This window comes from Cebus imitator, unplaced genomic scaffold, assembly GCF_001604975.1.
Source record: "Cebus imitator isolate Cc_AM_T3 unplaced genomic scaffold, Cebus_imitator-1.0 Scaffold59, whole genome shotgun sequence".
Lineage (NCBI taxonomy): Eukaryota > Metazoa > Chordata > Mammalia > Primates > Cebidae > Cebus > Cebus imitator.
In genome coordinates this window covers 2,460,647-2,488,296 of record NW_016107374.1, presented here as the reverse complement: position 1 = coordinate 2,488,296, position 27,650 = coordinate 2,460,647, and the positions used below count along the sequence as shown (strand labels likewise).

The following is a 27,650-nucleotide window of genomic DNA, read 5'->3' as shown; positions in this document are numbered from 1 at the left end:
GACCTACTTCAGGTAAGGCAATTAGGGAAGTTGAAAACTGGGCAGGGGCCTCTAGGTGGAGGGAACAGGATATGTGAAGAGGCCGAGGCAGGAAGGCAGGTGGCCCCTGCGGCGGGGACAGAGGTTAGGGGATGAGGATGCAGGTCACCCATGCTGGGGCTCATGGGCGGGGCTGCACACCCTGGGTGTTATTTTAAGAGCCATTGGGCGCCGTTGGTGGTTTGAGTGAGTGGGGACAGGAAGTGACTCCTCTGACTGTTTGTGGGAACCCAGCTCAGGGGCGGGCAGGGGGTGTGGGGAAGGCTGCAGCCCAGAGTCCAGGTAGGAAGCTCCCCCGCGGTCCGGGAGAGGAAGGGGCCTGGGCTGGGCGGGGTGTGGAGGTGGGAGCACGTGGGGCAGGGTGTGGTCGCTGGGCTGACCGGGTGCTGCTGCTGGTGGTGGGTTGTGGGGGTCAACCCCAGGCTCTGGCCGAAGTAGCTGCCACTGTGGAGGTGAAAAGCCTGCGTGGAAACTGGTGTGGTTGTGGAAGGCGGGCAGAGGGAGAGACGTGGGAGCACTGGACTGAAGTGCTGTGGGACGGGGGCCCGCGCAGGAGGCGGGCACTGGAGCTCTGGGCAGAGCTGTCTGTCGGGCCGGGGCAGCTTCACGTTCACAGTGTCCTCCCCCTCGGGCCCTGCCGCAGAGAGGAAGCTCCTGCCAGCTGAGTGGGCCCTGGAGGAAGTGAGCAGCCGACCTCCCCCCTCCTGGCCTGGCCCCCGAAGCCCCCACAAGAACCCGGAACCTGCTTTTATTCAGAACCCAGGGACCACCCCTTGTGCCCAGTAGGCCTTGGGTTTCCTGCGTGGAGAAAGCGGCCTGGTGAGTTCTGGTATTGGGGCCACCATCCTTAAGTGCTGGGGGACACGGAGGGAGGGGCCCAGATACCACCTGAGAAGGACCCCGGCGGGCAGGCCCAGCGGAGGCTGCTTGGGGAAGGGTGTCGGTAAAGTGAGACCTTGAGTCCCCACGGCACCTCTGCTGCCCCTGCTCAGAGGTTGGTCAGCGTCCTCCCTTCCTGTTCTACGGAGGAGTTGCCGCCCCTGAACTTCAGCCCCTCTGTCTCCAGGTGAAGAAACTGAGGCCCCGGGGCCAGGAAGGGGCTTGCCCAGACTGCTGATCCCTTTGGGCAGCATCGAGTCCAGGCCCTCCTTGTAAGCACACATCAGGACCAGAGAGGGCAGGGGGTTTGCCCAAGGTCATACAGCCTGAGTGAGGAGGAGCTGGCCTGGGGCCTGGGCTTCCTGATGCCCAGGCCGGGCACTTTCGTCTTCTCTGGCCATGGCCCTCAGCTTGGGGATTAAGGGACTGGGAGTCAGTTCTACTGTCTGTGTTCCCCATCACCTCCACGCTGCAGGCCAGGATGGAGTCCGGCGTCCCCCACCCCAGGTTGGCTGCTGGTCTGACACAGGTGGCTAGGCCGAGCAAATGCCTCCATCTCCCACAGCTCTGGGGGCTCCCTGCTCTGGACACCAACATCTGCCATGTGACCCGCCCCCCCCCCCCGATGTCTGACTGAGTTTGAAAACACCGAGAAGACCGGGGGCTGAAGAGGGAGGAAGGAGGAGGCCAAAAGCCGCCAGCCGAGCTGGCGAAGGCTCCGGGGGAGAGGAAGTGGGCCAGGGGACAGGAAGGAGGCTGGGGTGGCCTCTGGATCTGCCCGTGTCGGCACATGGCGAGCCCAGCCTTCTGCCTGTAACGAGGATGAGGAAGATGAACAGGGCCTCTGTCAACCCTGAGCCTTCCGGTTTATGGGACGGGAGATGTCACCTTCCGCGTGTTCACCCCAGCCAGCCCCACACAGGCCAGCCGGGAAGGTTCCCCTTGAGCTCATCCCGACAAGCTCTGAGGAGTGAGCTGTACCCCCTTTGTCCTGATGTCTGGGGTAGGGTGGGGGTGCATGGATAGGAGGGTAGGGGCCGCAGGATGGTGACGGGTGGCTGCTCTGCACCTGCCTGAGGAAGGACCACATCCCCACCAAGCCTTTGCTCAGCTGTGTCCTCAGCCCCTGTGCCTTTTTCTACCCCATCACCCAGTGAGGGCGGGCTCAAGGCCTCTTTCTCACAGGGCCCGTACCCCTGCCTAGGCTGGTGCAATGCCATGTCCCCGGAGCCCGGCTTCCACCCTCCTTCTGTGCCTCTAGGCTTAGAGGACATGAGTTTGAGGCTTCTCGGACCATGACACCCTCTCCCACATTCTCCGTACAGGCTTGGAGGCAGGCGATGGAGCTGGAGTCCTTGTATGACCTGCTGCAGCTCCCCAAGGGAGTGGAGCCCCCAGCAGAGGAGGAGCTCCCACAAGGTGTGTGCCAGGATGGGTCTGAGGGCGGAGGGTGAGGGTCTGCATGGCAAAAGAGCAAGCCTGGCCATGCCTGGGATGTGCAGTACCTTCCCAGCTGTCAGCTGAGTGCCCAATTCTGCCCATCCTTGCCTCCGCCTTCCACCTTATGCTCAGCCCAACTCCTCCTGGAACCTTCTGAGGAGCCAGAACCTCCTCTCTCCAGGTGAGAGATGGTGCGGATTACAATGAATTACAGTGAATATCGATTGCTCTTGTCCTGTGAGCCTTCTGTGTGCCCCTACCCACCAGCACCTCTTACCTATAGCAACTCATTTATTCCCAAGGGTGGCCATCAGTGCCTGCTTTATACAGATGAGGAAACTGAGAGACAAGGGGTGACATGCCACAGTAGCAGGAAACTCTTAGCAAGTGGTGGAGTGGGGTTGTGAGCCCAAGGAGGTTCCCAGAACTGAGGTTCCGTGACCACCATGCAGCGATGCCCACCACGCAGTGATGCTTTGCAGGCTGTGGGGCTCCTGATGTGCTTCCTTCACATGTGTGAGTCTCTTTCAAAAGCAAAAGCGGGGTGAGCATAGGATGGAGCAATTCAACAAGTGTGGGTCACCCTTTCAGCAAAGCTCTGTGTTGTGAGCCCTTTCGGGAGCTGACGGCCACAGTCCCTGAAACCTCCTTCCTAGAAGAAGGCTCAAAAGAAGGGCAGGGGCAGGTCCCAGAGCTGTCACAGTCCCTGTGTTCTTTGAAAGAAACAGACCAACAGCAGCATGCCAGGAAGCAGCCAGATGTCCCAGTGGGAAAGGGGTTTAGGTGAACTCATTGGAATTTATGTAACCATGAAAACATAAACAGCCAGGTGCGGTGGCTCACCCCTGTAATCCCAGAACTTTGGGAGGCCAAGGCAGGCAACTCCTGACCTGAGGTCAGGAGTTCAAGACCAGCCTGGCCAACACGGTGAAACTCCTGTCTCTACTAAAAATACGAAAAAATTAGCTTGTCATTGTGGTGCATGCCTGTGATCCCAGCTACTCTGGAGGCTGAGGCAGGAGAATGGCCTGGACCCGGGAGGTGGAGGTTGTGGTGAGCCGAGATCACGCCGCTGCACACCAGCCTGGCAACAAGAGCAAAACTCCATCTCAAAAAAAAAAAAAGAAAAGAAAACCTAAGCATGCTGACAAAACGTGTGAATAATTTAAGGGAAAGGAGCGGAATGGGGCTTTCTCCAGGTCCTGTGAATACCGCCTTTTTATTTTTATTTTTTTTCTTGAGATGGAAATCTCACTGTGTTGCCCAGGCTGGAGTGCAGTGCTGCGACCTCGGCTCTCTGCAATCTCCACCTCCCAGGTTCAAGCCATTCTCCTGCCTCAGCCTCCCGAGTAGCTGGGATTACAGGCACCTGCCACCATGCCTGGCTAATTTTTGTATTTTTACTAGAGATGGGGTTTCATCATGTTGGCCAGGCTGGTCTCAAACTCCTGACCTCAAGGGATCCACCCGCCTCGGCCTCCCAAAAGGGCTGGGATTCCAGGCATGAGCCACGGCACCCAGCCCTGAATGCTGCCTTTTAAGGAGATGTTATGGAGTGAGAACTCCAGGGCCAACAGGGTCCCCGGTGTGGGAGGTCAGACCCCGAGTTGCCTGGCTGACTTCTTCACCGTCTGGTATTCTGTGTTTAAAACACTGAAGATTGTAAAGTGTCTGAGGAAAGCAGCTGAGTTAGGATAGCAGAACTTAGGTACTACGGTAATAATAATAATTTATTTTTTGTGTTACAATTGATTTAAGATCCTTAAAGTTCTGGCAAGCAGAGCTGGGACATTGGATGACTCAAGTCACAAGAAGTCTGCTCCAGGAAGGAGCAGCACCATGTTCATTCATTCACCCGCGTACTCGCCCAAGCACTTGCTGAGAGCCTGCCCTTTGCTGGGCACCTCAGCCCGTGATGCTGTTGCCTTCTCTTTCATCAGAAGACACGGGGCTGGGTAGCTCTCTAAGGTTTTCAGCATGTCTAGGAAAAGCCTTTATTGGGGTCACATAAGAGACAACGCATTTTGTGAATTTAGGCAAGACAGTCCCCACTGCTGACTGTTTCCTCCCATGTACATTGGGACTAGCTGATCTCAGAGGTCGTTCTCAGCCCTGACATTTTGTGGGTTCTGTGAGTCTAAAATGTGGGTGGCTGTTGGCCCGACCTTGGAGAAGGGGAGCTGCCGGGCCTCCGAGGGCCACCCTGAGGAGTCTGACTGCAAGAGGGGCCATGGAGGGGCCTGGGAGACCTGGGCTAAGCCCCACCTTAGCCCCTTAGAGCCTGGTGAGCCTGGGCGCCGCCTCCCCTCTCTGGCTGGGGTTTCACTTTACCTAAATAGGGAGGGTTGCCACATAAGACACAGGATGCCCAGTTAACTTTGAATTCCCAACAATCAAGAAATCCCTTCTGAGTTTATGTCTCAAAATATAAATGCTGCAGTGTCTGAGGGTGAGCTGGTGCTGGTGAGGGAAGGCGTGCTGCGGTGGAAGTGGCAGGACCAGTGCCCCGGGGCTGGCTGAGGGGCTGCGTTCCGTGGGTGACCTGCAGGGAGTGTGGCCAAGCACCCCACAGAGTCCCCACGTGCTTGTTATATCCATTCTGCTTCCAGGAGGAAAGAAGAAATACCTGCCACCCACTTCCCGGAAGGACCCCAGATTTGAAGCACTGCAAAAGGTACAGCAGCCTCCACAGCCCTGACTGCCCTGGTCACACTCTCTGGGCAGAGCAGGCAGTGGCCTCCACGGGTGGGGGACAGCGGGATGTCCCTACTCCTTGACCTCAGGCTGGGGGGTGGCGACCCCCAAAGGCCCCTAGAAGCAAGTTACCCACAGAACCTGCATGTAAAAACATGTATTGAGCACCAACTGTGTGCCTTCACATACACCATCCCAGCAACCTCATGGGATTTGAGGCGAATCTATTATTCCCTACATCCCGGGGATGGGACAGATAGCGAGGCTTAGAGAGGTGACCTGATCTGTCAGGGGCACGCAGGTGCCTGTAACGGAGCTGGGGTTTGACATGAGCTGCTGGCCCCTAAGCCTGCGCTCCTCCCCAGCTTGGCTGCCCAAGGTGAAGGAGAACTGGTGGGACAGTGGCAGTGGGCCTGTGGCACCCATGCTCAGTTCTCTCCTTGGTCATGGGTCTGCTGCTATGGCCACTGGACCAGCTGGGCACAGGTGGGCTCCAGGCCTCTGTTTCCCTCAGCTTCTGTCTCCAGTCTCCACATGGCCTCTCTCTGTTGCCTCCTCCAAGGAGGCCTCCTGGGCTATCCATCTTCCATACCCAAAGGCTTTGTGGACCATTTTCCATCCTCCTTCCTATTCCCTCACTCCCTCCATTGCCTTTCCCACCTTTGGCCAGCACACCTGGCACAGCCCTGTATCTGGCATAGGGACACAGAGAAGAGCCATCCGTGGTCCTGCCTGGAAGACCTGGGGGGATGCTGACACATCATCCCAGCTCGGCTCCTCCAGAGGCTGATCCTGAGACAAGGATTTGGGTGCCAGTAGTTGAGTTGGGAGGTTGTCCCAGGGTTCATGGGAGGAAAGGGGCTCAAGCCTGCTGGGTACCCTGGAGCCAGCATAGAGCAGGCTCAGAGCATTCCCGCCCGAGGGGTGACGGAGCTGGGGTATTTATTCACCATCTTCTGACAACCTTTAGTGAACAGTTGCTCCCTGAGAAAGGGCTGGGCCTTGACATTGATTCCCTGGCACTCTGACCTTTGAGCACAAGCAGATGGGGACAGCTTCCAGCAGAGCTGCAGGTGGGAGCCGGGCTAGTGGGCTCCAGTCAAGGAGTGGGCGGGGCACCAGCACCCCCGCATTAGCTTCCTAGGGCTACTGTAACTTGTGGCCGCAGACTGCATGGCTTAAACCACAGAAACGTATTGTGTTACAGTGCTGCAGGCCAGAGGTCCTCGGCCAAGGCGCTGTCAGGATTGGCTCCTGGAGGCTCTCAGGGGGCTGATGTCCCCTCCTCTCCCCCAGCTCTGATGGCTGCAGCCTCCTGGGCTTCTGGACCCGTGGCTGTGTCACTCCAATCTCCACCTCCGTCTACATGCCCAATGTCGTGCCCCCCATTTCCTCCTGGGACCTCACCAGGAGCACCTTAACGGGCATATGTCTACTGGCCACCTCTCAGGGCAATCTAGGCTTTTTCTATCAAGTGTTCATTGTCCAATTCTTTTCCTTCTTTAAGCTATCTCCCCATTTTTAGGTATTTGCTATGATAGTACCCCACTTCCTGGTACTAAAATCTCACACATGGTAATGACAGCCCCACACTGCTCAGGTTTGTGACGGAGAGAAGCAGGGAGTCTGCAGGAGCCCAGAGCAGGCCCCCAGCTCAGCCTGGGAGATCAAGGAGGGCTTCCCAGTGGAGGTGACATTTGAGCGGGCCTTGAAGGATGGGTAGGAGTTGGCAGGTGAGAGACAGGCATTCTGAGCCAGGTGTGGGGCCAGATGAGAAGTTCCCACCCCCACCAAAAGTCGTCCCCTTGGGGCCTGCAGGTGCTGATGGAGTGGATCAACGCCACTCTTCTCCCAGAGCACATCGTGGTCCGCAGCCTGGAGGAGGACATGTTCGACGGGCTCATCCTGCACCACCTGTTCCGTAAGTGGCTGTTTCTGGGGCTGCCTGGGCCTCAGCCCCACAGGCGGGCTCCCTCCCTCACTCCCCACAATGGTCCGAGGTTTAGGGACACCTGTCTTACTTTCTAGATGGGCCTGGGCTGGGGAGATGGGGGCGCTATCTGCGGCCCACGAGTGAGGGGGCCGAGCTGGGGCTCAGGCTGGGGCTCTGACGCCTGGGATCCTTCCACCACACCACACTGCATCTCCAACACTCACTGAGTACCTGCTATTTTCAGGTGCTGGGAGGTAACAAAAGAACCCACAGTCCCTGCCCTCCAGCTGCCCCAGGCTGCTGGAGAGAAAATGGGCAGTCTTGGGGGGCTGGGGCAGGGCTAGGCTCCTTCTGCCGTGTTCCTCCTCAGTCTGGAAAGTTCCAAGGTGCTTTGCAGTGGGTGTTCATGCTCAGGGCCTCCTCCTGGCCCCAGGCAAGTGTTCCCCACAAGCCCCAGAGTCGCCCTCCCTTTCCCCTTGTGTGGTCATGTTGGTCTGTCCATCTCTTTTGCACAAAACTGTGGTCTTGGAGGCCACGGATAGGCCCGATGCCATGTCCTTGGCACTTAGCCTGGGGGCAGCCTCCACAGTATTTGCTGAGCTCTTTGCAGGTGGCTATACCATCCCACACCTGTGCTCGCACTGCCAGGCATGGCCCATGTAGCAGGTGCAGCTCATTCTGAGAACAACCGGTGCTGTTAATATCCCCGTTTCACAGATAAGGAAAGGGAGGCTCTGAAAGTTAGTCCAAGCTCCTCCTCAGTCTGGAAAGCTCCAAGGGGCTTTGCAGGGGCTGTTCACGCTCAGAGCCTCCTCCCGGCCTCTCCAGGCCCATGTTCTGTGAAGCACCAGGCAGGTTCAGCCTCCTGGAGAGGCCCCGAGGTGCTCTCTGGGCTGCCCCCAGCCAAGGGCCCTCACCACCCTCTCCTGCCTCCAGAGAAGTTGGCAGCGCTCAAACTGGAAGCAGAGGACATCGCCCTGACAGCCGCGAGCCAGAGGCACAAGCTCACCGTGGTGCTGGAGGCCGTGAACCAGAGTCTGCAGCTGGAGGAGCGGCAGGCCAAGTGGAGCGTGGAGAGTATGTGGACCGAAGCCACCCCGGGGGAGCGCGGGGCCACCGGGGCCCTTCTGCTCCAGGCGTCTCATGCACCAGGAAGGCGCGCTCATCCTCCCCACGGCAGGGGCACAACCTGGGAGTGAGGAAGGAGGGGGAAGCCTCAGGGAGCTACAGGCAGGGATCTGGCTGAGCAGCCAGTGGTCCGGGACACGTCTGTGCCCCAAAGGGTGTCACTGCAGCAAAGAGCAGCCCAGGGTCGCAAACGGTCTCATGGAGAATGACAGCCACTGTTGAGCTCCAAGTACTGTGGTCTGCCCATCCACACCCCCATTTCCTTCAAGTACTGGAATATCTGCAGGGCCTGCTTGTACAAAAAGTGAGTGTGCCTGGCCGGGCACGGCGGCTCACGCCTGTAATCCCAGCACTTTAGGAAGCAGAGGCGGGCAGATCCCCTGAGGTCAGGAGTTCCAGACCAGCCTGGTCAGCATGGTGAAACCCCATCTCTATTGAAAATATAAAAATTAGCCAAGTGTGGTGGCGGGCACCTGTAATCTCAGCTGCTCAGGAGGCTGAGGCAGGAGAATCACTTGAACCCGGGAGGCGGAGGTTGCAGCGAGCCGAGATATCACCATTGTACTCCAGCCTGGGTGACAAGAACAAGACTTCATATCAAAGAAACAGCAACAAAAAAGAGTGTGCCAAACGCCAAGATTTCCCTACCCCACCCGGTTCACAGTTTGGCACAGATTTCCTTCCCATCCATTCTCTGTGTCGTCCCCTATCCCAGATGAGAACAGCGAGGCTGAAGAGTTAAGCAGCTTCTCCCAGGTTGGGCGGTGAGGGCTGAACAGAGTCACCCTCCGAACCCAGCTTTTGTTGGGACACATGCTCCTGCATCTGCTTCTTTTAAGGTCTCACATTCAGTGATTGATGTTGATGAAATCAACCCTGAATTAAGTCACATTGAGCTGAAATCTAATGATGGCTCAGCCAGGGCCTTACCATAGGTCACTCGGTGCTTCCAGTTGTGAACAGTCTACAGTGACCATCTTTGTGGCCAGAGCTCCTTCCACAAGGTAGACTGTACCCTTGGGCTATATTCTAAGAAGTAGGAAGATGGAGGCAAAGTGTGATGATTTTTTTTTTTTTTTTTTTTTTTTTAGAAGGGGATTTGTTCTGTCATTCAGGCTGGAGTGCAGTGGCACAATTTCAGCTCATGCAACCTCTGCCTCCCAGTTTCAAGCAATTCTCCTGCCTCAACCTCCCAAGTAGCTGACACTACAGGTGCATGTCACCACCCTGGCTAATTTTTGTGTTTTTAGTAGAGACGGGGTTTCACCATATTAGCCAGGATGGTCTCAATCTCATGACCTCATGATCCACCCGCCTCAGCCTCCCAAAGTGCTGGGATTAAGGCATGAGCCACCGTGCCCCGCTGAAGTATGATGATTTTTAGGTTCTGAACATGTATCTCCAGATCTCTGCTCTCCAGAAGGCTGGACACAGGCCTCCTTGGTGTGCAGGTGGTGGTGGTGACGGTGAAGAAGCCTTGGCGGCCCCCTGGACCCTGACCTGTCTCTTCTTTCCTTCTAGCCATCTTCAACAAGGACCTGCTGTCCACCCTGCACCTTCTTGTGGCCCTGGCCAAGCGCTTTCAGCCTGACCTGTCCCTCCCAACCAACGTCCAGGTGGAGGTCATCACCATTGAGGTAGCAGCCTGGGCCCCCAGGGATTTGTAAGCAGAAGCTGAGCATCTTGAGTCCGCATTGCTGTGCCCTGCATGGATGGTGCTGGCTGGGGTGGGCTGATCCAGGGTGAGTTTCAGGGAACCCCGAGAAATAGAATCCTGCCAGGACAACCACGGGGTGCTGTCTAGGGCTGGGGGTGGGCTGTAAAGAGTCCAGTGGGTCTGGCAGAGACCTGAGGGCATGAGGAAGTCCAGGGCTGGCCAGCTTCTCTTGACCTCAGCAGAGGGCATCTGGCTGGCAGAGGCTGGGGCCAGCGGCTGTCAGGCCATATCCCTGAGCCATATGTGGCCGTCCGTTCATGGCCACGAGGGAGCCTTCACACCCCTGAGGCAAAACCACTGCTCTCACCACAAGGGCACTATCTCTTGTTAGAGAACTGGCAGCTGTGACAGTGCCCATTCTCCTCTGTCAGGAAGCCTTTCTGGATTTCCCCTGCCCCAGATACTCTGTCTAGTGTGCGGCCTGCCTGTGCTACAGTTAATACCCGGGAATCCACAGCTTCTCTCTCCAGACAGACTCTGAGCATCACAGTAGGGGGCCCCACCGGCTCTTCCCTTCCTCTGATCCCCCGTCCCACCCTGGCCTCAGGTTCCCGGTGCATAGGGGCTTCCTGTCTGAGGGTGTATCTCTGACTCTCCCCAGAGAATAAGCCAAGTTTGGCCAAACCCAGTCTAAGTCATTTATCCTTTTTTTTGTTTTTTGTTTTTTCCAGATGGGGTCTTGCTCTATTGCTGAGGCTGGAGTGCAGTGGCACAATCTCAGCTCACTGCAACCTCTGCCTCCCTGGCTCAAGTGATCCTCCCACTTCAGCCTCCCAAATAGCTGGGACTACATGTGCGAGCCACTGCACCTGGCTAATTTTTTGTGTTTTTTGTAGAGACAGGGTTTCACCATGTTGCCCAGACTGGTCTCAAACTCCTGAGTTCAAGTGATCCACCTGTCTTAGTCTCCCAAAGTGTTGGGATGACAGGCGTGAGCCACTGCACGCTGCCTTCTCCTGGGTTTTAAAACCATTGATTATAATTCCCTACCGAGCAGTTGTGTGGCTTTGTCCTGCCGACATAACTCAGAGGAGACTTCATTGATTCACTCCTTCACCATTCATTTGCTCACAGCCACATGCTCATGGATACTGCCCTCCTCCCGCCGTGAGACTCTGGGGACACCTCGGGGAGCGAGGCAGACACAGCCCCAACCTCAGGACTCCTGGGGAGGAAAGACAAGTCAGGAGGCCATCCTGAGGAGGGGGTGAGGCAGAGCAAACGGGTCCCTGGGACCGCTCTGGGCCCGAGCTTTCTGGATTATTTAATTTCTTCCCTCCTTATCTTTCTTAGAGCACCAAGAGTGGTCTGAAGTCAGAGAAGTTGATGGAGCAGCTCACCGAATGCAGGTGAGGGAAGGACAAGGGTGCATGGCTGGGGCTGGGGCTCAGCAGTGGACGGGGCAGGGCGGGGGCCGGGGCAGATCTGCCTGACCTTTGCGGGAAGGGCTCCACGCTCTGGCTTTCCCTCAGACCAGAGAAGCCTGCGCTGACCCCTCCATCCCACGGTAGCACTCAGGACCCCTTTTGTTCCGGCCTCCACCCTGGTCCCTGCCTGACCCCTCCCAGCCACCTTGCTTTGTTCTCTGGGGTGGGGGCCCCTGGGTTTGGGGCACAGGGCCCAGTGAATCTTAGTCTCTCTAGTGTGAGCAGGATGTGCCTGTCTTTGCGAAGCTGTAAGAGTCTTAGAGGCCCCTGCATGGCCAGGGGCTGACCATCTTGCTCCTTACCCACTGGGGTGTGTGGGCATCCTGCTTTGGGATGTGGCCATCCTTTTCCCCACCCATCCTGCTCCCCGCCCACTGGGGCTGGCAGTCCTAGTCCCTGCCCACTGGGGGTGTGGCCATCCTGCTCCCCGCCCACTGGGGCTGGCAGTCCTAGTCCCTGCCCACTGGGGGTGTGGCCATCCTGCTCCCTGCCCACTGGGTCATGGCCACCTGCTGCTGCCTGGCTTGTTCACTCTGCAGCCGGCCCTGTCTTGTCCAGACAGCTTTCCCCTTTAGTTGGGAGGAGGCTATCAGCAGGAAATTAGATTCCCCTCCCTTACCTAACTTTCACTGAAAGCCTATTATGCGCAGGCGTTGGTCTGAATGTTTTAGCCCTCACAAAGTGCAGTGAGGCATGGTCAGTTTTCTTTAGCTCGGAGAGGGCAGGGGAGTGTCCAGGGCCTCATGGGGGGTCGGGGGGGCAGAACTGGGATTCAAACCCAGGACTGGGCTATGCTTGGATGGAGCTGTGGCTTGAGGAGGAAGCTGGGCCGAGGGAGCCTAAGAGGAATCAAGACCTTCTAGAAAAACGCATTGAATAGCCTCCCCGTTCTCAGCTGCCAATTTCCCCCTCCCTCCTGGGTCCCTACTGTCCCCTCGGGTCCTGTGACTGGGTCTGCTCAGGCCTGCCTGAGCCTTTGCCCCCAGCCTCCTACCCGATATGCCTTCCATGCTGTCTCCCTCCTACCGTCAAAGTCAGGGCACGCTTCCTGTTCTTGGTCTAGGCTCTGTCCTGCTGGACCACCAGGTCCTCTGAGCCAGGCCCAGCACTGTGGGTTCTCAATGCCTGTGTGGCCCTGGGTTCCAGTTTCTCTCCATTAATTGAGGGAGTCAGGCCAAATGCCATCCAACTTTAAAGGTTCTGGATTCTGTGCAGGAGTCTAAGGTTGGCACGTAAGAGCTGCCCAGAACACTCAGTCCACGCGCTGCAGAGAACAGGTGGGGCCTGGAGAGGGGTGGGCCCCTGGGGCGACACAGGCTGCCAGCAGGTCCACCTTTGCTGTCTTCCATGTGGCGCTGGCTCAGGCTCAGGGCACAGCTGGGGCACAGCTGCTGGGTGCCTCGCTGGTGACATGGCAGCTGTGGGTGGTGCCCAGGATTTCTGACTTCTTGTATTAGTTACTGATTGCTGAGTAACAAGTTCCCCCAAAACTTTGAAGCTGAAAATGACAGTGAACATAGATTCTCCTCACAGTTTCTGTGGGCTTGGAGCTCAGGAGCAGCTCAGCTGGGTGCTTGGGCTCAAGATCTCTCATGGGGATGCAGCCAAGATGCTGGCTGGGGAGGGCTGCTGTCCACTTAAGGCTTGGCTGGGGCTGGAGTGGTATGGACGGAACATGGCGTCTGCCCTCCTGGCAGCCTTGGCCTTGTGTGCTGAGCCTGGGTCCCTGTCATAGGCTGCTGGGCTCTGCCCTGTGGGGCCCAGCTCTCTTCTGGAGGGTTCTGGTTGGAGGGATTTGGCCTGCCCTGGACCTACAGAACTTCTTTTCTATGGGGTAGGGTGAAGCTAAAAACTTGACCAAAAAAATCAAAGAAAAATTTTTCAAAAACAGTAAAAATGGAGTGAAAGAAGCCAGACCCAAAAGAGAACATGCGACATGGTTTCAGTTACATGATCTTCCAGGGCAGGCAAAACCAATAGAAGGCAAGAGCAGTCACAGCCGTGATCAGTGCTAGGAGGGAGGGATGGAAGGGAGGACACGTCAGGGGGCGGGAGGTTCTGCATCATGTAAGGGACGGTGATCACACAGGATGCCAGTGGCCTCAGTGGGACATGACGTAGGCATCTAGCCACCTGAGTTCGGCTGGGTGCTGGGGCCTGGGGTGGGGAGGGAGTCTGGTCCCAGATGGACCAATTGGCCCATGAAGAAAGTAGCCAGAGGTGTTACCTCTCAGAGAGGCTCTGGGTGGGCATTGGCTGGGGAGGGATGGGGCCGATAGACTCCCACTCCCAGTAGTAAAACCAATAAAGCCCTTACTAGGTAAAATGCACGTGCTGTAAACTTAACAGCTTTTGTACTTTATGATATATGTGATGGATCTCCCTTAGAACAAAGCAGGAACCACAAAACCAGCAAAATCCAAATGTTTCTAGGTGTGGAAGCCTCAGAGAAGGGCATGAACCTATGTCTGCTGTTTGCCTCCCACAAAGACCCTTTCTGTTACCTGCCCTACCTACAAAGCTGCCAGAATAACCACGAACATGCCAGTTTCTTTGCAACCTTGCCGGCACTGATGTTTGTCATGTTGAGAGACTGCAGGTTTGCAGGGCTTCTTTCTTAACCATTTGTTTGCTTTCTCCATCCCCTTCAACCTCTCCTGTAGCACAGACCAGGACCAGCCTCCGAGTGAGTACTCTCGTAATTTTTGGAAATCTGTTCCTATCTGATGTGTGTTAATGCAGATGAGTCTTGATGCAGGGTTGGTTAATTGCTGAGCATTCTCTCATTTCCTCGTCGCCTGCTGTTTGTATCTCAAGCCTCATTCTTATTCATTTGTCCCTCTTCCTGTCTGTCCATCCACGGAGCTGGCTGCTCCTTCTCATGATACTGTCTCTGGAGGGAGAGGAGTTTATAATTCACATGGGCAGTGATGGTGGAGTCCGTTGAGTGTGTGGGCTCTGGAGTCAGTGGCCTGGGTTCAAACACCAGTTTTCCCACTCATGAGCCACTTAAGCTTGGGCAAGTATCTTAACTTGTCCATGCCTCAGTGTCCCCATCTATAAAATGACCCTGACCCTGACCCTGACCCTAACCTCTTACACTGGCAGTGAGGGTTAAAGGAGATCATCTGTGAGTGCATTCAGCATGTGGGTAGTGCTCAGTAGTGAGTGGGCAGTAATATGGCTTCTGCCCTTCTGACACAGCTGTTCGCCAATCAGTTGATTTATCTAGTCGTTACTTCTTTCATTCATCCATTCCTTTGTCAGTAGTCTGGCCAGCTCTTCTCCATCCATCCATCCATTTATCCATCTATCCATCCATCCATCCATCCATCCATCCATCCATCCTTTCTTCCATTCATCTATCTGCTCACCCACCTATCCACCCACCCATCTATCCATCCATTGATTTATCCATCTCTGCACCCATCAACCCATTCTTCCATTCATCCATCCACCTACCCATCCATCCATTCATCCATCCGTCCATCCATTCATCCATCCAGTCACCCACCTATCCACCCACCCACCCACCCATCCATTTATCCATCTCTCCATCTATCCAGTCATGCCTCCATTCAACCATCCACCTACCCATCCATCCATTCATCCATCCGTCCATCCGTTCATCCATCCAGTCACCCACCTATCCATCCACCCACCCACCCATCCATTTATCCATCTCTCCATCTATCCAGTCATGCCTCCATTCAACCATCCACCTACCCATCCATCCATCCATTCATCCATCCGTCCATCCGTTCATCCATCCAGTCACCCACCTATCCATCATCCATCCATCCAGTTACCCACCTATCCATCCATCCACCTATCCATCCGCCCACCCATTCATTTTTCCATCCCTCCATCCGTCCATTGATGCTTCCATTCATCTATCCACCTACCCATCCATCATCTATCCATCCATCCGTTCCATTTATCTGTCCAGCCACCCATCCATCCATCCACCCACCTATCCATCCATCCATTCATCAATCCACCCACCCACCTATCCATCCATCCATTCATCAATCCACCCACNCACCTATCCATCCATCCATTCATCAATCCACCCACCCACCTATCCATCCATCCATTCATCTGTCTACACATCCAACCACCTATCTATTCACCCATATCTGTCCATCCCAACACTATTTTTTTCTCCCTGTACCCTCCCCACTTAGACACATAGCTATGTGGGCAGGGATGCTCTGAGGAGCACCTCACCTGCAGAGACAGAGATACTAACCTGCCAGGAAAGTAAGTAGCCTCTGAGAATGGGGGCTGATGGAGACGGAGTTTTGGGGGAAAGGAGAAGTCGGGGGCAAGGAGGGCTGGCTGGGGAATCTGTGTTTGCAGGGGGAGGGGCAGCCTGAGGACATGAAGGGTTGCCCAGGGAGCAGTATTTGGGGCAGGTGGCAGCATGAAGTGGGAGTCACAGGGCAAAGAAAGGGTACAGAACGGGATCATCTGATGACACATTTGCCTCTCCTTTCCTGGCTCCTTCAGTGATGTGATTTCCCTGACCACTGATGTTTCCACCATGTCGATTGTCAGTTGGTTTTAGGGGACTTTTAACGTGCACGATGCTATTTGGTGCCACTTTCCCCCCTTCACGAACAAGTGAACTGAAGCACAGAGACGTACAGTGATTTGCTTAGAGTCACGCAGCTCCTGAGTGGCAGAAGAAGCCACAGGCAAGCCAGTCTGTGTATTTGGTGCCCAAGGACCAGTGTTCCCATGGGAGGAGTGTTAGCTGCAGATAGCAGGAACCCAGCTTGTGCACAAAGGGCATTAGCCATGGGGCACCCAAGGCTGGATCCCAGGGCCTGAGCCGCTGTTCCCAGACTCCAAGGGAGTGACTGAGTTGCTGAGAGAGCTGGCCTTTTGCAGGCAGCAGATTCAGACACTCTTGGGGGTGGGGCAGGGTGGGGTGAGGGGGTGGGCAGTGGGGAAGAGTCCTTACTCAGCCAATTTAAAAGCCAGGGGAGGGGACTCACGGAACTAGCGTCAGCCCCAGGCTGGCCCCATCACCCACCTGTAGCAGCTCCTGTGGCCCCGGGGAGGCGAGCAGGGCCCTGGGAGGAGGGAGGGCCAGCTGGCAGAGGAAGGGATGCAGCTGTGCCTACACGGTAACAAGTGTCAGCTGCAGGAAGAGCGGCTGTATACTGAAGTCCTACTGTGTGCTCAGTCATCATGCTGCTGGGCCAGGTGTGTTACCTGCTATCAAACAATTCCATCTCTGCAACGACTCCAGCTAGGGAGGCACAGAGAGAGAAGGCGAATCCCTCCGGGGGCACATGGCCAGGGGAGCAGTGACTCAAATCCAAGTCTGTTTTATGTGAGAACCATGATCTAAAACGGCAGCTCCCTCTGGACTGGTTATTCTAAGAAACTTTTGTGGAAAAAAAATTCCCTGTTTGGCACAAAGATAATAGCATCGTAATGAGGTGTTTATTGGATCTGTGTCTGCAGACGACGTCTTTGATGAATTATTTAAGCTGGCTCCGGAGAAAGTGAACGCAGTGAAAGAGGTAGGAGAGATCAAACCTCTCAGCGGCTCCCGGGCCGCCCACCCCACCCACTGCCTACCTGCGCCGTAGGAGGGAATCACGGGTCCTTGTGCCACACCTGCGGTGTGCTAGGCCCTTGTTCTTCCTTGGTTAGGCCATCGTGAACTTTGTCAACCAGAAGCTGGACTGCCTGGGCCTGTCTGTGCAGAATCTGGAAACCCAGGTATGGACTCAGCGGTGGCATCTCCAGGCAGGGCAGGGCCACTGGCCATGGGAAGGAAAGCGTCTGCACGCCCTAGAAACCCGCTGTGCGGTGGTGGGGGTTGCATCGCCTCTTGGAGCCTCAGAGTCCCCCTCCCCAGTGTGACTGCTGCTGGCAGGCAGCACTGGCCACCAGGGACACGGCAGAATCCCGGGGGCGGGGGCGTGGGAACACTTCACCAAGCTGGAGTCACCTCGGCTGTCACTGCTTCTCATTGTTATAATTTTATTTCATAATTAATCTTAGCCTAGCCCATGCCCAGACTTGAAGCACGTGAGTCTTCCCTGCGTGGTTGTGTTCGCCCAAACAGAATTTATTAGGTTTGTGCCACGTGCCAGGCGTAGGTGTCAACGCAGCCCCTCCGTCTGCAGGCTCTGCGTCTCTCACGAGCACCCGAAGGAGCAGAATCTTGGGGGTCAGCACTGACCGTGGGCTGTGGCTTTCCACAGTGGCGCTGTGCCTGCAATGCAAGGGATGGGGGCAGAGGAGCAGAGTGGCTGCCAGCCCGGCGCCTGCAGAGTGGGCATGGAGTCTGCTGGATGCCAGTGGCCTCAGTGGAACATGACGTAGGCATCTAGCCACCTGGGTTTGGCTGGGTGCTGGGGCCTGGGGTGGGGAGGGAGTCTGGTCCCAGATGGACCAATTGGCTCATGAATAAAGTAGCCAGAGGTGTTACCTCTCAGAGAGGCTCTGGATGGGCATTGGCTGGGGAGGGATGGGGCCGATATACTCCCACTCCCAGTAGCTAAAACCAATAAAGCCCTTACTAGGTGTCAGTCCCCCTGCAAAATGCTTCCTACATTAACTCATGGAATTCTTCCCCAAATCCCCTGAAGTGGGAACTGTATTACCTCACTTACAGAGGAGGATGTTAAGGCACAGAGAGGTTAATTAACTTGTCTAAGGTCACACAGTGATATGTAGTGGATCTGGGATTTGAACCCAGGCAGCTGGGGCCAGAGTTTGTGCTTATAACCACCTCACATGTGGCCACGTGAGAAGTTTGTGTGTGATAGGGTATGGCAGCATGGCAGGGTGGAAGTACCAGGCTTTGAAGCCAGACAGACACACATTTCCCTCCTGCCTCCACCAGTGATGGCCCCTGGGCTCTGCTGACACCCCTCCACGTTTGCTGTGTGAACTTGGGCAAGTTACTGGTCTTCTCTGAACCTCAGGCTCCTCTTATAAAGTGGGTGCAAGACGGCAACCTTATAGAATTGTAAGTGGTACATGAGCCGGTGAGCCGCACATGTTTGGTCTATTACTTGGCACGCTGCTGGCATGAAATAAATGAGAGATTTGCAGTTTTATTATATTTTATGTGGATATAAACAGGATGACTTCTGAGGTTTGCATATTACCTATTCCATCTTTATCTCTCCCTTGGTAAAATAATGGCTTTGGATACTCATGGCATGTGCGAAGTTGGTATTTAGATGCTGTTCAATAAAACGGGGCAAGGAAGTCCCTTGCATTTCAGTTGTATTACCGAGGAATAATGCAGAAAAGATTTCAGGCCCAAACTAATAACATGAAACAGACATAATAGGAGGAAATTCCATTATGGGCTTTGAATGGCGGTTTCTTCCAATATCCCATCCTGTGTTTTGTATCTTTGAAGAGACTCAATAGGATTATATTAGCATATGATATGCTGGTGGTAGGGACGACAACTTTGTCTCAGAACAGACAGAAATATTAATACGGCAGCTGGCAAGATGGGCCCTGTGTGCCGCTCTCTGCTTTTCCCTGATGGAATAGTTTTGCATGTAACTCTGTTTTCCTGTGTTTCTGTAGCTTGTGGAACAGCGTGGTGTTTAAAAACTGGCATGACGCTATTCTACAGCAAGTTTAGGAAGCACTCTTTTTACTGAGCATACACACTAGGTACCAGGCAGCCTGAAACCGCATTTTACCTCCAACCCTGTGAGGTCAGGAAAGTCTTCCCCACTTCTCACCAAGGAACCAGAGGCTCAGAGAAGTTGTGTGATTTCCTTAGGACCACACAGCCTGTAAAAGACAGAGTGGGTGTCCCCAGGCTTCTTCCACATGATGGCCTCTTGTTCCTTCCTTTGTAGTTTGCAGATGGGGTCATCTTACTCTTGCTGATTGGACAACTTGAAGGCTTCTTCCTGCACTTAAAGGAATTCTACCTCACGCCCAACTCTCCTGCAGAAATGGTAAGTTCTCCAAAGATTCTTCTTGATTGTCTACCTCTGGGTGAACAGATAAACAGAAATGGCATGACACGTGTGTTTATTCAGTTCCAGGTAAAGTGAAGGGTGTAAGGGAAGCTTGTTTATCTATGTCTACCTGTCCATCCATCCATCCACCCATCCACCTATCCATTTATCCATCCATCCGTCCATCCATCCATCCATCCACCCACCCACCCACCTGTCCATCTACCTGCCTGCCTGTCTACCCACGCACAGGAAGCTTGTTTATCTATATGTCTTTCTGGCCATCCATCCATTCATCCATCCACTTGCCTACCTGTCCATTCACCTGCTTCTCCATTCATACATCCATTTGGCTGTCTTCCAATCCATCTTCCCATCCTGTTGATTTATGCACGCAATCTATCCATACACCTGCCTGCCCATCCACCCACCTGCTCATCTACCCATCTCCTACCCACACACGTGTTCCCTCATTCCCTGAGGGCCTGCTTAGTGCCAGCCCTGAGCTGCATAGGACATTAAGATGATCCAACACAGCTCCTGCTTTCAGGGACCTCTCCGTCTATGCCCACTGTTCTCCCAGTGATGTGTGCTCTTGCAGGACCACATCGAAATGTGTTGGTTCAGATGCATGGGTCAGAGGAGGGGACTGGAAGAATGAGAGCTTAGTATAATCTCAAGGAGTCCAGAAGGGCATTGGCTCAGAGGTGAGCCGGGAGGCTGATTAGGGATTGGTTTGCAGAGTTATTGAGGAAGGGCTCCCAAAGGGGAGGGAACAGCATCAGCAAAGCCTCAGAGTGGGGCATGAACAGGGATGGGTCAGCGAAGTGTCGGTGCTTCCCTCCGGCTGCAGGAGCTAGAAGGGTGGGGCCTGAGCTGGGGGGATCAGGAGTTCCCATATGGACCCTGGAGGCTGGTGGGGTGGCTAGGAGCTGGCTGCCTGCATGCAGGCACCAGGGCTGAGGCCAGACTTGGGGAAGAGGGCTGGAGAGAGTGATGAAGCTGACGGACATTGAGGTAAGGTGGCAGGGCAGGCGAGCTTGCAAACTCGTAGCTCCCACCACCTCGTCCCCAGCTGCAGCCTTCAGTGCCCGCTGGCTGGCCCTGCCTCCACCCCCACCACTTCCTTCAGCTCACTGGGCTCTCCCACCTCTGGGCATTGGCACAGGCTCCTCCCCTGCCAGGAATGCCCTCCCTCTGGTAGACCTGGCCCATGAGAAGGGATTTGCACTATTTTCCAAGTAAGGAAACAGAGGTCCATGGTCGGGGGCCGAGGCTTACCCTGGGTCACTGCGAGGCGAGAGACCTGGGTCTTAGGCTCTCCACCACCAGCTCCTGCCTGCCTGGGCCTCAGGTTTTCTGTCTCTGAAACGGGCTGACAATCTCTGCCCCCCACCCAGGACACACAGGTAGTAAGAAAAAGTTTGGAGAACCATCAAGGAGGAAGCATTGAGGGACGTGTGGTCCCTAGTCCCCCCAGCCTCGCCCCCTCCAGGAGGTGACATTGGAGGTGTGCAGCCTCCATCCGTACCTCCAATGGACAGGCTGGAGGGCTGGTGGCTGGTGGCGTGCCCAGGATCCCGGGCGGCCAGCTTATCTCTGTCCATGCCAGTGGCCCAGGACGGGAGAATCTCTTTATCTCTCTGTAGCAGTAGCTTTTTCTAAAGAGGTAAAACATAAGGCAAGGCTGCATGCCCAGGGCCAGCCTTTGGGGCCACTTCTGAGGGAGACACAGGCTTTTTTTTTTTTTTTTTTGGTCCCTTTCACATGCCCAGGGCGTCCCTGGCACTGGATCAGGCCTCTTGGCCTATCTGGGGCCCAGTAGCAGGTGAGGTCCCCGCTGGGCCCCTACCAGACTCCCCCTCTACCTGGTCCCTTCTCCCAGGCCCCTCCCCTTGGCCCCTCCTGCACTCCTGCCCCAGGCCTCTTCCCGGCTTCAAGTGTAGCACCCACCTGCCAAGCCCCATCTACCTCCCCGGCTATGTCCCCTCCTCCCGTCCTGCCGACTCCCAGCCACAGCCGTGTGCCACAGCCACGTGACCCCTGGCCCCGCTTCCAGCTCCCCAGGGCCTGGCCCTCCTCCATTCCCTCGCATCCACCCAGGCGGTGCTCTCAGCCCTGCCAACCCCTGCTTTGCTTCCCACCTTTTTTCCTGGGCGGGCGGCCAGCTCTGCCCACCTTCTCAGCTCCTCTGCAGTCCCCCGGCGCTCTGTGGGGCCCTGAACCACGGTCCACACTCCTTTGGGGTTAGCTCCCTGCACATTGCGTCTCTGGCCCTCTCCCCCATCACCCTCCCTCCATGCCCCTGCGAGGGCGGGGCAGGGTTGCATCTCCATTTCACAGAGGGGAGCCCAGGGCGGAGAGGCTTAACCAGGACCACCTTGGTGCTCAGTGGCAGCCTCACACCAGGACGGGCCTGCTGCCCACAGCCTGCCATGTCCCTCCACCCCACAGGAATGCGTCTTGAGTGGTGTGGCGTCCACCTTTCCTGGAGGCCAGGGTGCTCTGACTTGGTTCCCAAGAGCTGGGATGTTGGGTCAGAGCAATGGGGCCGTAGCAGCCAGTGTCTACCGTCCCGGTGGTTGTGGCAGGCACAGTGGCAGCTGCTTCTTAGGTTCTTCCATTCGGAGGTGCCACATCAGCCAGCCGTTGCCACAAACGTGCTGCCTAACAGACCGCCCAAAAACCCAGGGCCTGAAAACCATGCTCATTTCTTCCCACGGACCAGCAAGTCAGCTGAGTTTAGCTGCTGGAGGCTCAGCTGGGCTTTGTCACTCCTCCGTGGACTGGATGGGGAGCTGCCGTGGCTGGGTGGCTCGGCTCTGTGCCACACACAGCCTGCCACGCTCCTCCTGGGACCAGCGACTGACCTGGGCATACTTTCCTCCTGGCAACGGCAGACACACGAGAGACCAGGCAGGAGGCAGGAGGCCCTTGCGTGGAATGGGCGGGCCGCCACTTTGGAGCAGGCCCTGTGGCCTTGGTGGTGACGCGGGTCTGCCCAGCAAAGCATGTGGGTGCAGAATTGGGCCGGTGGGGGGAATCACCCGCAGGCAGCATGGACGAACGTGCTAGCAAATCCTCGCATTGGGTCTTGGAGTTAGGAACTCTTCCCATCCTTATTTCCACAGAGAAAACAGTTGAGAGAGGCATGGATGTATGGCCCAGAGCACACAGCGAGTTAGGGTCCTCCCTGTTGCTCTCCTGTGGAGCCAGCCCGAGCCCCTTGGGAGAGGAAGGGGTGCCAGGGCTCAGGGGGTTGAAGCCAAGGCTGAGAGTGGGGTCAGAGCCTGGCTTGGGAAGGCAAGGCACTGAGGTGTGTGCGGTGAGGGAGAGGCAGGCAGGACCACCTGCGGGCTGAGGGCCTGGCGCTCAGAACCCAGCTCAGAGCCGCCCTGGGGTGCCCGTGCCTGCAAGGCCTCTGTCTAAGCCCCAGTTACAAGCCGGGAACAAACATGCAGACTTCCATGTCGCCGTGTGCAGCTGCTTTGCTGAATCCACTGATTTTAGAACCTGCTTCTGAATATGAGTCAGATTAGATGTGGGGGAAGAGCAGCAGCCTCTTGAATGAATTTTTACAGCATATTGTGGGCAATCTCTGCCGCAGGAATGTGGAATCAGAATGCTGAAGAGGTCGTTAGCTGAGGAGGGCGGGCGTAGCAGCCCTTGCGGAAGGTGGGCCACCTGCAGGATCCTCACCTTGGCAGAGTGGCCTCTTGAAATTGGATTTCTCATTATCAGACCTTCTTTGCCGATGGTGTTTATGGGATATAGTCATTCATTCTGGGCAGAGAAGTTAGGGATGGAGGGAGAGAGGGGATCCTTTGCTTCCAGAAATCAAATCCCTGGAGCCAGGAATACTTGGCGTCCTTCTGTATTCCGTTACTTTTCCCCAGGAGCATTTGAATTCATCCTCCAGGGTTGCAACCTTCCCTTGGCTCCAGGGAAGAGCATAGTTTTATCTTCATCATCTCAAATTGCACACAGAGGAAAAATCTTTGGGCAGAACAGGGTGAGATAGCTCTGGAGCCAGGGTCAGCTCTTCTGGGAGAGGATCTTTTGTTCACAGTGAGTGTCATTGAGGAAGAATGTGACAAACAGAAGCCGATGTCATAGCTTTCAGTGTTGATGGCAATTTCCAAAGCGTAAGCTCCATGAGGGCAGGGGTCTGGTCTGTCCTGGGCACCACCTGCATGGCCAGCACATAGTAGATGACAAATATTTTTTAGATAAGTAAATGAACAGTGTTTCCAAAACACTGAGACACATGGGTTCTTTGAATAAATAACATGCCTATTCTTGAAGCTTTGTAAGACCCACTAACACGTTCAAGGCTCTGATAAGTCCTGCAGCTAAGGAATTCCATGTTATTTTATTTAACCCAACAGTTTCCAAAAATGTTTGGCCACAGATATTCCCTTTGCTGTCCATCCTAGATCACACGTTGGGAGATGCCGGCTGACTGAGTCTATCAAAGGCGGGGCTTTGAGGCAGGAGAGCACAGTGTGGAGTGCAGAACCTCAGGGTCCTCGGGATCTTGTTCTCCAACATTCACTCAGTGTAACTGCAAATAATACTCATGACGAGAACGTCAACAGCAACAACTGCAACCCTAGTTTTCCAGAATATTCCAGTGTAGGGGGAGGAACTGGGGACACAGTGACGGGAACTCTCAGTGGCACTGGTGCCTGCAGCATGGGCACTGGGCCTTTGTTTCTTCAGCTCTCTTTTTTTTTTTGAGATTGAGTTTCACTCTTGTCTCCCAGGCTGGAGTGCAGTGGTGCGATCTCGGCTCACTGCAACCTCCGCTTCCCAGGTTCTAGCGATTTTCTTGCCTCAGCCTTCCAGGTAGCTGGGATTAGAGACACATGTCACCATGCCTGGCCAATTTTTGTATTTTTAGTAGAGATGAGGTTTCACCATGTTGGCCAAGCTGGTCTCGAACTCCTGACCTCAAGTGATCTGCCCACTTTGGCCTCCCAAAGTGCTGGGATGACAGGCGTGAGGTACCGTGCCTCGCCTGTTTCCTCTTGTGACCGACTGACTATAGAGGAGCGGCCCTGCTGTTGCTGGGTGCCCCGCCCATATGCTCCTTTCCGTCTGGGACCCGCCTTCCATATTCGTATCCCCACGTGGAGAAGGACTCTGCTCACCCACGTCCAGCTCCTGTGCCTTCATCATCTTCACCTTCAAATCTTGCTTTGAGGCTTCAATTCAGTGCCTGTCATCACATTGGACACACATGCCAGCCTTGGAGAGGGAGGCTGACAGATGCATCATCCCCATGACACAGATGAGGCAGCCGAGGCCCAGCCAGGATGTGTGACTTGTCTGAGGCCAGACACTTAGTGGTGGGATGGGGGTGGCGGTACACAGACAGCCACGCTAGATCCCAAGAGTCCTGTTGCTGCGGCCCCCTACAAGGTGGCTGGAGGTGGCCTGGGCCGGGCTGGCATTTCCTAATGAGTCTTGCCTGGCCTTGCTTACCCAACGCTCAGCCAACCTGGCCTTTTGGCCCCTAGCTGGGTTGCCATGGGAACTGCCCCGGCTGAGGGGGCCGGCATGGCCAGGCAGATACGGAGGGAATGGGACCAGGCATGGCTGACCCCTGGACTGGGATGTCCAGGCCTACTGTGCATCTACGGGTGGCTAAGGCGTTGAAGAGAGGACCTGTTTGAAGTCACACAGTGAACCAGGAGCTCGTCCCTCTTCACCCACACCAGGCTGCTGCTCTCAGGCAAAGGGCTGGGGTCTACTGTGGTTGTACCTGAGGCCCAAGGGAGAAGCTAGAATGGAAAGGGACCCACTGCAGGAGGGCCGGCAGGGCTCCTGGCGTCTCACTGCATCCTGTAGCAAGGCACATGGGAACCATGGTAGCCCGCTTTGCAGGTGAGCAAGGGGAGGCCCTGGGCGGGGACTGTGCTGGGCTCTGAACCCCTCAGGGACCTGACAGATGCCCGGAAGCCCTCCACCCTAAAGGGAGCTGTGTCTGAGACTGCAGCCCAGGCAAGGGATGGCTGGAAGGACAGCCACCCGGGTGGGGGCCGCTCAAGTCTCTAGCCCGCTTTGCATGGGCGTTGGAGTGGACAGACCTGGTTCCAGCACTTTGTGTCTCATGAGCTTCAGTGAGCCCCTTCACTCCTCCGAGCCTCAGTTTCCTCACTGTGCTTTGCCCTGGGAAATGGCTATTCTCGAAGGGGCTTTGCCACCCCTGGGCCCTTGCTCCTTTCCCTGGGTAGTTCTCCTTGCCTGGTAGGATGCACCACTGGGTGTCACCTCTACCAGGAAGCCTTCCTTGATTCCTACTGGGTATCATCCTTGGTGATTGCCTTTTTCACTGACTGTGGCCCCTGGGCACGTGTGTGCCCAGTGCGGTATAGCACCTGCTCAGGGTGGGGCCTGTGAGTGGCTGAGGAATGAGGTGTGCATGTCTTGTGTGATGGAGAGAGCTCCCCATCCGTGGGGGCTGTAGGGAGATGCTGAATGAGCATGGATTGTGGTTGCGGTCAGGGATACCCACCTTGGATGGGAGTTTGGGCTCGTGACGGACATCACAGACAACAGGAAAGACTTGGCACTTGGGACGCAGGGCCTGGGCTGGGGATGATTCTTGTGCCCACATCTGATGGGGACTTGTCACCACAGCTGCACAACGTCACCCTAGCGCTGGAGCTGCTGAAGGAGGAGGGTCTGCTTAGCTGCCCCGTCAGCCCTGAAGGTGAGTGCATGGCAGATGCCCACACAGTGGTCAGCCCCGTGTGGCAGCCTTGTGCGGGAGACATAGAACAGGATGCAGGGCGTTGAGGGATGAGCATGCATTGGCAGCCTTCTTGCCTGACCGGAGTGGAGAATGGGCACTTGCCAAGGTTTCCTGGGTGGGGGCACTGCAGCACCAGGGGAGAGGTCCCGGGGAGGGGAGACCAAGGTCTCTGGGGACAGGCTGTCCAGAGAAGCCAGACCTTGAGGAGTTGCTGTGTTGGGGGCACCCCAGGAGGGCTCAGGGGAGGACTGGCCAGGAGGAGGTGGCAGGTCATGCAGCGGGCTCCGGACTCAGGCCTGGAGTGACCAGCTGTCCTGGCTTCCAGGGATTCTCCTGGTGTTTGCACTGAAATCCTGAATGCCAGGAAACCCCTCAGTGCGGGGCACTCTGGGACGGTGGGTCACCGCCACCCAGGCCTGACCAGCTGCCCTGCCCTCCTCTGGCCTGCAGACATTGTGAACAAGGACGCCAAGAGCACGCTGCGGGTGCTGTACGGGCTGTTCTGCAAACACAGGCAGAATGCACACAGGGGTGCAACGCCCCAGGGAGCCCCGAATTGACCCTCATCGCCCCCAGAGCCCACGGCCTGCCTGCCAGCCCAGCTGGAGGGCCCGAGGCCGCAGGGGTCCTCCCACAGTCCCACTGTTCTCTGTGCATTTGTGACCCGCTTCCCTCCCACCCCATCTCCTGTCTCCATTGTCGGATTATCTTTGAACCCCCTCGTGTGGATCATTTTGAGCTGCCTGGCCTTGCTCAGTTTATTTTAATAAAAGTATTGCTGGCCAGATGCGGTGGCTCATGCCTGTAATCCCAGCACTTTAGGAGGCTGAGGTGGGCAGATCACGAGGTCAGGAGTTCGAGACCAGCCTGGCCAACATGGTGAAATCCCGTTTCTACTAAAAATACAAAAACTAGCTGGGTGTGGTGGTGGGCACCTGCAATCCCAGCTACTCGGGAGACTGAGGCAGGAGAATCGCTTGAACCTGGGAGGCAGAGGTTGTAGTGAGCCAAGACTGTACCACTGCACTCCAGCCTTGGCAACAGAGCAAGACTCTGTCTAAAAAAAAAAAAAAAAAAAAAAGAGTATATCTGGGAGGGATTCTGGGAACTTGCCAGGGTCCTGGGGACCGCTGTTTCTTGTATCAACAATCCATGCCTTTAGTGCAGCATTACTACATGGGTGCACTGCAGTTTGTGTATGCATTTGCCAGTTGATGGCCCTTTGGGATTCTTTTTGGGTTTGGTTTTTATGAGTGGAATTGGTATTCATGTTCAAGTCTTGGCGTGGGCCTAAGTTTTCATTTTTCCTGTGTAAGTATCTAAAACTAATGTGGCTGGGTCATTATTAATTATATTAGTGTATGTTTTACTTTATAAGAAACTGCCAACTAGGTGGAGTGCAGTGGCTCATGCCTGTAATCCCAGCATTTTGGGAGGCTGAGGCAGGCAGATCACCTGAGGTCAGGAGTTTGAGACCAGCCTGGCCAACATCTAACATGGTGAAACACCGTCTCTATGAAAAATATAAAAATTAGCCAGGTATGGTGGTGGCACCTGTAATCCCAGCTACTTGGGAGGCTGAGGCAGGAGAATCACTTGAACCTGGGAGGTAAAAGTTGCAGTGAGCTAAAATCATGTCACTTCAGCCTGGGCAACAGAGCAAGACTTTGCA

General features: G+C 55.6%; 1 protein-coding gene across 4 annotated transcripts; it reads left to right on the top strand.

Moving 5' to 3' along the window:
- The first annotated feature begins 200 nt into the window (after positions 1-200).
- PARVG (parvin gamma) lies at positions 201-26,765 on the top strand. Of its 4 annotated transcripts, none has more exons than XM_037738909.1 (15): positions 201-321; positions 683-858; positions 2,244-2,337; positions 4,968-5,032; positions 6,871-6,973; positions 7,922-8,062; positions 9,635-9,750; positions 11,124-11,179; positions 13,921-13,943; positions 16,736-16,794; positions 16,928-16,996; positions 17,407-17,601; positions 19,114-19,215; positions 25,864-25,936; positions 26,429-26,765. In XM_037738909.1, exons 3-15 carry the CDS (start codon positions 2,259-2,261, stop codon positions 26,536-26,538), a joined length of 1,191 nt encoding a protein of 396 aa, XP_037594837.1. In that variant the 5' UTR covers positions 201-321; positions 683-858; positions 2,244-2,258; the 3' UTR covers positions 26,539-26,765. The 4 variants fall into 4 exon arrangements, with proteins under 4 accessions (XP_037594837.1, XP_017384994.1, XP_037594839.1 ...); XM_037738911.1 differs by lacking the exon at positions 201-321 and adding an exon at positions 366-491; XM_017529505.2 differs by lacking the exon at positions 17,407-17,601 and having other exon boundaries at positions 202-321.
- Positions 26,766-27,650: the final 885 nt, after the last annotated feature.